At 32.6% G+C, this 11,787-nt stretch overlaps 1 protein-coding gene across 2 annotated transcripts in view; it reads left to right on the forward strand.

Moving 5' to 3' along the window:
* The window catches only part of LOC150103909 (LIM domain transcription factor LMO4-like), a 204,202-nt gene extending 197,870 nt beyond the window's left edge, over positions 1 to 6,332 (forward strand). For both annotated transcript variants that reach the window (XM_090396589.1, XM_090396590.1), the window contains exon 3: positions 5,195 to 6,332. In XM_090396589.1, the coding sequence (XP_090252715.1) occupies positions 5,195 to 5,462 (268 nt within the window). In that variant the 3' untranslated portion in view covers positions 5,463 to 6,332. The remainder of the gene's footprint in view (positions 1 to 5,194) is intronic.
* Positions 6,333 to 11,787: the final 5,455 nt, after the last annotated feature.

Genomic DNA, 11,787 nt, shown 5'->3' on the forward strand with positions numbered 1-11,787 from the left:
GTTTGTAAGAGCTTTTTCTTGCAAAATTTTCTCCAGTAAGTCATGCATACAAACAACACCATTTAAGCTATATATATATATATGTAAAGGTGTCTCTAAAAATTCGGACGATCCCTAGGCCACTCAATCGTCACCGAAAGACCGTCCATTTCAGCGTTGGCCTTCCACCCACACACCACTACCGAGCAGAACCGCTCATATACATATATATATATATATATATATATTCCGAAGAAAAGCATTCACCGACAAAGCCCCTCAGTGGGCCGTGCCGGAGAACACTTCCCCGGAGATTAAAATTGCTCCCTTAAGGCAAAAACCTTAAGAGAGCGAACTCAAACTCTCGAATATCTGCGCCCCCAGGGGGTAACAGCAACAGCCAAACCTCAGTTAAACTTCATTGGAACAGCATTGCCATCCATTATTACACTCTCCGGGTTTCATACATCTTCAAATACCATCTTAACCTGTCAAATCGGAAGATATTCGATCCATTATATAAAATGAAGTCCTTATATAAGGACTGGCTTAAAGGGGCGAAGCAAGAATGCTTTTCATATTCCCCGTTATCTGTAGAGGAGAGTGTAGGGATAAGGTGTTATTGAGCTATTAAAGCTCTGATCATAGCAGGAGGGTAACAGCAATAGCCGAGCCTCAGAACTTTATTGGCTACAGCATTGCCATCCATTACCCTCCAAGGGTATTGGATTCAATGAATTAATCACCGCATCTCACGGTCGATTGATTATTATAAAATGAAACATTCTCGTTAAACAATTTAAGTAAAATTACTTTAATAAATTAAAAGGTGTCTTCACAAAAAAATTTAAATTATGAAAAATATTTTATCCATATGAAGATTTTATATTTAAAAAAGAATGTAACTTTAGATTGAAAATATTTTAGTTAACAAAAAATGTATATATATTTAAACTTTAGAGGAATAAATTATATAATTGTCACGAATTATATTGAAGTATTGATACAGGTTTTAATTTCCTTCATCCGTTTATTTTAAAGACTGAATTTTCTCTGACAAGACGAAATAGACAGTTAATTTCCGTTTTTTTTTTTTCATTTTTTCTTTTGCAGGTTAAGTGAAAATTGTAAATTTTGTTCGAAAACGAGTTTTTAGCATTTAATACCGCAGGCGAGATTTATTGGTAGTTTGTCTGATCAGTTCATACATATATAATAAATTAACAACTTTCTTTGCTTCAATTTCTGGAATAGTTTTATAAGTAAACGCAAGTGTTGTGCGTTGATCCTTCGCTCAATTAGTTTTATCCTTTCAAAAAGGCGTTTATAAAAATTAGTGCTATGTATCATCTTAATAAAAGTAGTTCTTGTCATCATAAAACTTAATTAAAATCTAATCTTTTAATCCCATTATCCCGCTTCGCTGTCACCCTTTTTTTTTTCTTACCCCCCTTAGTTTTCATCTCGTTACCTGCTTTGGTTTCCCCCATCCCTTCGTCGATCCAACTTTTGCATTGATTACTGCAATGGGATATCTCTAAATGTTCCCAAAAGTGGGGGAATGGAACTAATTGACTGCAGGTTGTTTCCACCTTAGATTACCTATCGATTGTGTTGAATTTCCGCAACTCGTTCCCCCATGGCTGTAGATAGTCCTTAAAGAGCTGTTACACGAAAACAGAGCTGCCATCAGCAAGTCAAATAATATGTAATAAGGAAATATTTATATTTTTTATATAGAGAGAGATATATAATGAAAATTTAATCTAATTTAGGAAAGAATGCAGAAAGAAGAGAGACAAATAGAGAAAAATTAATTAGCTGCATCGCAAGGACGAGTCGAACAAGAAAAGTAATGAAGTTAATGGTGACCGAAACATCGGAACTTCGCAAGGCAAAATATTAAAATATAGGGAAGAAATTCAAGAAATACTTTAAAGTAAATTTTCAGCATCTAAGAAAAATTCATTTTTTTGCAAGAGCACTTTACATTTTTGCAATAAGGTTTCATGTATATTTAAAGTTTAGATGTTGAATTCAAATTTATATTTGAGAAACACACATTGTTACTTGCCACGTTATAGAAAAAAGGGTTAAACGTTTTAGTTATAATTTTTAAAATAAAATATATTTTAATTTAAAACTGAAAAGTTATTCCTTCAAATACTCTCTTTTGGTAGATGTTCAGATCCCGTACGGTAACCTTTTACTGGCTTTATAATAACTTCTAATGATCAACTATATTATATTATTACGCATGAGGTGACAGAGTAATTTATTTATTTGTAAGCTTATATTATATATATATATAGTTAATTATTAGGTGTTAATTTTTTTTAATGTAATTATTTCTAATTTCATAGCTCAAACTAATGGAAATAAAAGTTTCGGTAAAAAAAAAAATTATACTAACATTAATATTTCTTTGGACCTGCAACTAATTTTTATGTTATCAATTGAATTTAAACTAAAAATCTAGGAACCATACTTATTCAAAAATTCGTCTGCATATACGTAATTATAATATAATATCAACATATTAAAACGTGACGTCATCATTCTGAGAAATGTATCATTTTGAAGAATAACTCAACTCATATTTGTTTATACTGATATTGAATGGCTTATTTTTTATTTATTTTTTTAAAGTTTGGTTCAACACGTAGGTAGTTTTACAACTCTTTTTTTTTAGGCGCAATTTAAAATGCCTTGAACTGCGCAGGACATTGAAATTACTTTGTAGGCTACTCAGTAAATGTCCGTCTGCTACCAACAGCACTAAAAGCTAAATTATAAAAATAGTATAGCTTCCTATTACTGCGAGAAAGTGCTCAGTAATGAAAAATGGCATTGCAATTCTTGGAGAGTAACTCAGATTATTATTTCAAGTCAATCAAACAAATTAAGGAGTTAAAAATATAAAATTCGTATGGACATTGCTGTATCGTAGCTATTTGTTGTATCCATCTCTCCATAATACATTCGGACAAGGTGTGCTACTGTCTTTCAGTTGGAAGTATCCCCTGTCTACTGTTTAGGGCTTTGAACTGAAGATGAGGAAGTGGAATAGACATAAGAGAACATGCGTTATAGACATGTGGCTTGTAACCTTTGCCCCATGGACGTAACTCTAAACAACATAAACAAAAATGCAGTGTTACGGTTGGAACGTAAAATATATGACTGGAAAATCGCTTTCATAGTATTCATTTAGATCATTTAAATCAGTGGTTCCCAAACTTTTTCGGTTCACGACGCCCAAGGCCTACCTGTTGCAATGCGAAGTTGGTACGGTTAGGTTAAGTTAAAAAAAATAAATGAAACACGTATTTCAAATTCGCAAACAATTTATGTAAAAAATCAAATAAGTACATATTTTGAATAATCAAATCAGTGAATAAAAAAATCGTAATTAATGGGACGAACGAGTCTGTTGTTCGCTGAACATCTCAAATCTTTGAATCCAACTAGATACAGCCACCCTCATTTCCTGTTCCATGTTGATTTTCGCACGATACATCAACACATCGATGGTCCGGTTCTGAAACCACGTGGGCTAAGTGTCATTTCAGCGGAAAAAAATTATTGGAATATTTTGCTGCGCGCAGTTTGAACCACTGATTTCGATAATCATAAAAAAAGGACGTATTGAACAATATTTTTATTTGTATGGCGTCATTAATTACCAGAGCACAGGAACACCGAGATTTTATTGGATTTTAAAATCCAATAAAAATAATCTGTTTGAATAAAATCTGTCCCGAGTGGACTTATTTTATACGTGTGTACACACAAATGAGGAAACACAATTCGTCGGAAAAAATTGTATGAATTTCAGATTATGCAGAAAAATAAGAAAAACACTTAGGGATTAGCTCGAAATTGCTCTTAATGACGACTTCTTTTAGAAACAATCAGTCCATCACGTGCGTGTGCTCATCAGACATAAATTTAGGATGCTTGAGAGGAGATTTCGTTGTACTTCTTTCTTAGACAAGTTAAGTGAGCTTCGACTAAAAAATACCTTGCAGATGGAGCTTGAATTCGTCTTTTTAACCAAAGAATTCTTTCTTCTGACCATACCACAGATATCAAGGAATTGCTTTATGATAAATGTCTAACCAACTTCATTAACGCAACAGAGAAATGATCTAAAGATTAAAAAATAAGTTATTTTCATTATAACTGTTGAGTTGTTTAATGGGGATCAAAACTAACACCGGCAATGTTGAATAAATTTCGCAAATTTCTTCATCATTCGTCCATCCACTGTGAAACTATTATGTAAGTGTGAACACAAGACCTTGACACAGCTACAAACACCTTTTGCTTATTTCCTGAACTTTACTACTGTTGTGTGTGTGTTATTTACCATCATCCTACTAAACGTTAATACAAATACGTTGTTCGATTTTAGGTAGATTGTTCCTTTCATATAGGAGCTGAAAATATCTATAAAATAAAATATGGGTAATTTCGGTATATTTTATTTAGTAGATGAATCTAAAATATGAGGCAAGCGATGTAGTTTCCCTTACCTTTCAGTCGACGACTAAGTTAATTCATGACAATTGGGTATTGAGCGATGGTTAAGCTTAATGTTCCTTGAACAATCTGATCAGAAGCATCACTTAACTGTTTCGGATATGTATTCCTATGAGTTCGTTCTTCGATTCAGAGCGAGATCAATTCGCACATTCGCATTTATAAATCCATTTCCTGCATTTATTCACCCAATAGGAGAGGTGCAGAATGGAGAAAAAAAATTTTCATGGAACACCAAATATTCAATACTTCTATATCTCTCCCTACCTAATCGTATAATAATAAATAATCAAATTTAACTAGTTCTATCGTTACTGTAAGTGGGGAAGGAGTTGACGACCCCTTTCTCTCCGAGGATTGGTAAGCTGGATTGTACCTCTCTGGGCAGTGTAAATAGAGTTAATAGACAGCGCGCGAGTGTTCGCTACGGGAGTGAGTTGGCCGTGAATTATTGGCGGGGCTACAAATCATGTTACCGTCATCAACCGTCCCCGAAGCTCCATAAAGCCATTATCTAATTACATTAATTTCCTCGGTGGCCAACTAATAGGTCTGTATCACTAATGGGACCCATCGATCTATTGATGCTAGGCCTTTAATTTCCTGCACTCTTCTGTCTATCCACAGGAAACTAACTCTTTGCCTTTCTTTCTTTTTTCCCCATCTGTAGGTTGTTCGGGAACAGTGGAGCCTGCAGTGCGTGCGGACAGATGATACCAGCCAGTGAGTTTGTCATGCGGGCGCAAGGCAACGTCTATCACCTCAAGTGTTTTGCCTGTGTTAAATGTCACAATCAGCTCGTCCCGGGAGATCGCTACAACCTGGTTAACGGAAGTGTGCTGTGCGAGCAGGACTGTATCAAGATGCTCAAAGGAACCGTCAGCCCCGCCGGAGTGAGGAAGACCAAGATGAGGGTCAACTCAGCCATCAAAGTGTGAATCAGTGAAAACTGCATATTGAGGACCGAACGCGTTCTTTTTTTTTTTTTTTTTTTTGTAAAAACAGCGGTTCAGTGAACAAGGAGTGATATAAATACAAGAACGAAGACAGACCTAAAAATAAATAAATAAATAAACTGCTCATTAGGGGAAGGGGAAACAGTTTTGAAAACCCCCTCTAAAAATCACACATATCGCTGACCGTGGCCATCAATCAAATGTCACTTTTATGAATTGTGATTCTTACCTGGAAGGAACATTTTCTGTGTATGTGTGTGTGTGTCGCACAGTGTATGTGCGTCTGCTTGGTACGAATACGCCCTTTGTTCATACCGACTGTCTAATATGAGAGACAATGCATTTTTTTTTTTTTTTTTGGTTTGTTTCCTCTGCGGACCACGAACTCTGACCTCTCCGCGCGTCGTCAAGGAACCTTCCCGAAGTCGGTAAGCTGCAGTGAACCGTAGACGTGTACATTGCATCTGGCAGCAATAACACACATACTGACATGCCCACCAACACGCGTATGTTGTACATTGTGTGTCATTTTGACACGTTGTGACTCACACATCCTCATCAAGCCTTGGAACACACCTACATACCAGCAATTATGTGTTCAGTTTATTCCATGTACCGCGACTAAGCTAAGCTCTCTCTCTCTCTCTCTCTCTCTCTCTCTCTATTTCTTCGCTCTCTCTTTCTCTATCTATCTATCTTTCTCTCTTTCTGTCTCTAGCTTTCATTCCTTTCTTTTTCCGCCATCCGATTTACCGGATGTATTTCTAGTTGTGTTTGTCAGACACCCTGTAATGGTCGAGAATCTCAACCATGCACACCCCTACAGTAATTAAAGATCCACTTGGTAATGTAGATCCTGTGGTAATTTCAATTTGCTTATTTATTTTCCAGAAATACACGCATACACGTACATAGACAAAGACTTTTTTTTTTTACCATTATTAAAGTAACAAGATTTGGTAACTAACAAAATATGTACATGAGTTGTGATTAAAAAGTTTTCAAACTGGCGGTAAGTTAGCAATATCAATGCAATTAGATTACCAATAGGCAGTGGTAGAATAGCAATCTGAGTATGCTTCGTAACACTAGCCACATCTAAATTATTAGACAGAATATAATAACTCAGGTCTGGCTAATATTTTATTCAGGCATGCTACCAATTAATGAAAAGACTGTTTATATCGTTAACTATTATAACGGGAAACTTCCCATGATATTGCAATAATTATGAAGAATAAACGCGTTCGTTTTTGATGTTTTTAGTAAACAAGTTAATAAATCTTCATAAATACTCTGTGCTTTAATGATTTTGATGGTCTATAATTTTAATGTCTTCGTAAGATTTCGTATCAATTTCAATTCTTTTAGCTTCTTCATCAGGCAGACATTTAGAAATGTAGTCTCATTCTGACCCATTTCACGTCCACACTACTTGGTTTCATTATCCTTCTAATAATATCTCAATGCATTTGCAAACAAAGCTGAGATAATTTTTTTTCAGAACACCATCACAAATACACATGATATAAATAATAAATAAATAAACAGGATATAAATTAAATAAAAAAACCAATGTGGATACCGAACATAAATAAATATAAATTTATTTAAAAAAAAAAAACATTTTTTTTTGGGGGGGGGGACTGAGTCCTTGACTCTTTATCCCTTCATCTCATTGAAGAAAATGTGTGGATGGGGTGTTATTGAGCTAAAAGCTCTAGTCATGGCTGGGTAACGGCAATAGCCGAGCCTCAGTTAAAACTTTATTGGCTACAGCACTGCCATCCGTTACCCGGGTATTTTTCCCAGAAACAAACATATATATATTGACCAGATGAGAGAAGCAAAAATGCTTTTTATATTCCCTTATCTGTAAAGAAAATGTATGGATAAGATAATATAGCGCTATAAGCTCTGATCATGGCAGGAGGATAACAGCAATAGCCGAGCCTCAGGTAGAACTTCATTGGCTTCACTGCCATCCATTACCCTCCCTGAGTACCAATTTTAGTCACTTCGTACGACATGCATGAGCTGTAGTGGAGCTATTCTTATCCCGGCTACCCACGGGGAGGTAGGAAAACAAAGTTATAAAGTCCTTATAAGGACTGGCTTAAAAGAGCGAAGCAATAATGCTTTTTTATCTCCCCCGTTATCTGTAGAGGACAGTGTAGGGATAAGGTGTTATTGCGCTATTAAAGCTCTGATCATGGCAGGAGGGTAACAGCAATAGCCGAGCCTCAGTTAGAACTTCATTGGCTATAGCATTGCCATCCATTACCCTACAAGGGTATGGTATCTCCTACAACAAAGTTATATAACTATCGAAGTTAGTTATAATTTAATTAACTTTTGTGTACAATAAATAAAACTGTATTATAAACTTTCAAAATAAAATAAAATTTTTAAATATAAGAAAATTATTTTTTTTTTAATTCTTTAGAATATTAAAGAATACAAGTTATTATATAATTTTTATTTATTTTTCTATAAAATGCAAATAAAGGATTTAAACGCTACTAGTTAGTAGCTCTCTTAAAAATAATAAAGTAATGACGATTCAATTTATTGAGGCACATTCTATTTTTTTTTTTTTAATAGACAATGTTTGCATACTAGGAGAAATGCTACTGAAACTTACGATCACTTCTGTTTATGATTTAGTCTGCAAACGTCCTATGTAAATATTTAGAAACTCTTTTGGCAAGTGTGTAGTGGATAACATGTACTAAGAACAACATTATTTAATAATTATCGCTTCCAGTTGACACATACCGAAGTGGCGCGCTCGACAGCAGATTGCTATTCTATCACCACCTAGCGGTGAATCCCTGTATGCCAACAAAATATTATCGTTTTGCTGCCAGTTTAATCAGAACTTTTGCAGTTATATGGAATGTATTCAGCTTATCAAACTTTTTGGATGTATTGAGTTAGTCTCTGTGTGATCTAGTTCAAAACAAAGAAAAAAAATACCAACTATAAGTTTTTTTTAATTAAAAAAATGTTTATTTTTTCTAATTTTAATTTCATCTATCCAGTTTTAAGGCGATCAGTGCACCGATTTTTTTTTTTTTTTTTCTGTTTGTTGATTAGCTGGGTCATAAGTCAAACTTCCAATATTTACTGGATCATAGCCAAATTTACAATACACTATAATTTTGGACATCGTGGTGTTATTTTTGAACACTTTCCGGAGAATCTTAATTTATACCAAATGCACTGATCTTTTTATTCTTGCTCCTGATAAATTAAGCTTATTATTATTATTATTATTATTATTATTATTATTATTATTATTATTAACTTAATAATAATATTATAATAATAATAATATTATTATTATTATTATTATTATTATATTATTATTAAGTGCACCGATTTTTTTTTTTTTTTTCTGTTTGTTGATTAGCTGGGTCATAAGTCAAACTTCCAATATTTACTGGATCATAGCCAAATTTACAATACACTATAATTTTGGACATCGTGGTGTTATTAAGTTAATAATTTAATATCGTGGTGTTATTAAGTTAATAATAATAATAATAATTATTATTATTATTATTATTATTATTATTATTATTATTAACTTAATATTATTATAATAATAATATTATTATTATAATAATATTATAATAATATTATTATAATAATAATATTATTATTATTAAGTGCACCGATTTTTTTTTTTTCTGTTTGTTGATTAGCTGGGTCATAAGTCAAACTTCCAATATTTACTGGATCATAGCCAAATTTACAATACACTATAATTTTGGACATCGTGGTGTTATTTTTGTACACTTTCTGGAGAATCTTAATTTATACCAAATGCACTGATATTTTTATTCTTCCTCCTGATAAATTAAGCTTATTATTATTATTATTATTATTATTATTATTATTATTATTATTATTATTATTATTATTATTAACTTAATATTATTATTATAATATTATTATTATTATTAAGTGCACCGATTTTTTTTTTTTTTCTGTTTGTTGATTAGCTGGGTCATAAGTCAAACTTCCAATATTTACTGGATCATAGCCAAATTTACAATACAGTATAATTTTGGACATCGTGGTGTTATTAAGTTAATAATTTAATATCGTGGTGTTATTAAGTTAATAATAATAATAATAATAATAATTATTATTATTATTATTATTATTAACTTAATATTATTATAATAATATTATTATTATTATAATAATATAATAATATAATAATAATAATAATAATATTATTATTATTATTAAGTGCACCGATTTTTTTTTTTTTCTGTTTGTTGATTAGCTGGGTCATAAGTCAAACTTCCAATATTTACTGGATCATAGCCAAATTTACAATACACTATAATTTTGGACATCGTGGTGTTATTTTTGAACACTTTCCGGAGAATCTTAATTTATACCAAATGCACTGATCTTTTTATTCTTCCTCCTGATAAATTAAGCTTATTATTATTATTATTATTATTATTATTATTATTATTATTATTATTATTAACTTCAGCATGTATTTCTCATAAAATTATAGTTTCGTACATCAACCATGGATAAATTAAATTAATACATCAAATGCCAATTCTATAAGGTAACATATTATTATTATTTGTAAAAATTAGCCGAAAATCAAACTTATTACTATCATAAACTAATAAATAAACAGATTTCTACTAGAGGAGAGTTCTTTTATGGAGGATCCGTCAACGAACATGTACCGTACCATCTTTATCAGGTAAGTGATTGTTCATGGACGGATAAACGAATCTGAAGAAGCTTCAGGCATTTTGGTTGAAATTTGAAGGGCTCATTGCCAATACTATCTCAATTTTTTTGCAAGGTATTGAAACCCACAGTAACCATTCCTTGTGGCAAAGGTCAGAATTCGCGGGGATTATTCCGTGACAAACGGATTTAACAATCCATGCGGGTTGTTACTTCTTCATAAACAGTTTTACTGCTTCTTCATCGCTCTAGCAACATACTCTGATGACATTCTGCCTAACACGACAGTGTGTTATGACAACTTTTCTTCCATTCATCGTATATTTCGGTAAACAAAGGAGCTTTGATATTAAAACGGAATTTTTTGATCATGTGGAAATGCAGACCAATCGTAAATTTCTTTAGTAAAATATAGTTGGATGGCGTACCAAAAAAGTTCGTGGACTGATTTTTTTCTAATGAATGTCAGCTAATCTCTGTTTTTCCCTGGTTAGCTGTGGTGTTTTTGGCAACATACTGTATAAAGGAGGATCATGATCACACTATTTATTTACTGTCATATTTAGCATCAATAAATGATGCATTGCATGTGAATGCAAAATATTTTGTTGAAACTTGGAAAATTACCAACCAACCAAATACTGTAGAATTGTGAAATGGCATAACGGGGATGCTAATCCACCCCGTGCAAGATGTTTTCAATAACGTTTTTAAGAGGGTGGGAGGGTATTTGAAATGATATCACAATAAGCAGCTAATTTTAACCCTTTAAAAAAATCAAAAGATATTGTTCAATGCAAAAGTTTCTTCAAAAAAAGACTATGGTAGCTGATACATGGTCTTGAAGCATAGCTAAAATTCTAAGAAATTGATTTACCATAAGAGATCATTATTCTATGCATTGGCCAGTTGATTGTTACAGTTCTGTACTCTCCAGTCTTGGCCTATCTTCGACGTCTTTCAGAAGGCATGTTTCACTCAGGGGTCGAGAGTCTTCATTAATGAAAGAGGTCGAGAGAGAGAGAGAGAGAGAGAGAAGGAAATCATCAGTACTTACTTTCGGGGGGGAAAAATAAGTGAGTTGAAAAAGTATTTCGAAGGCGACCATATTGACTGCAATAATTTGAATTGCCAATAAAGAAATAGGGCTAAACCTTTCTTGATAGGTCTTAATCTCCATAAACTAATAAATAAATGAATTAAATTAAACAACGCTATCTGTCTGAAATTGAACTTCTGTTTTAGATAAAGCTTCTTTAAGAAAATTCTAAACACTTTATAACTATTTCATAGATCACGAATTCAGGTTGATGAATAATAAATGATGATAAATGGTACTGAATAAATGAGAAAAGTTAAACGATCTTATATAGGAGAAACAGGTAGAAGCTTTGAAATCAGAATAATAGAGCATCAAACTCTGTCGACTGGATGGATTGCAGGATAACGAAAGTTCTATAATATAAACAAGGACATTCTTGAAACAAGTAACACAGAACAAAAACTTTATGCTGCAGTTGTTTGTGTTAATACATTACTGTTGGTATTTTCTTTGTATTTAGTATTAGGGTTG

This window comes from Typopeltis vanoorti, chromosome 8, assembly GCF_054136105.1.
Source record: "Typopeltis vanoorti isolate ZY-2024b chromosome 8, IOZ_Tvanoo_1.0, whole genome shotgun sequence".
NCBI classification, from domain to species: domain Eukaryota; kingdom Metazoa; phylum Arthropoda; class Arachnida; order Uropygi; family Thelyphonidae; genus Typopeltis; species Typopeltis vanoorti.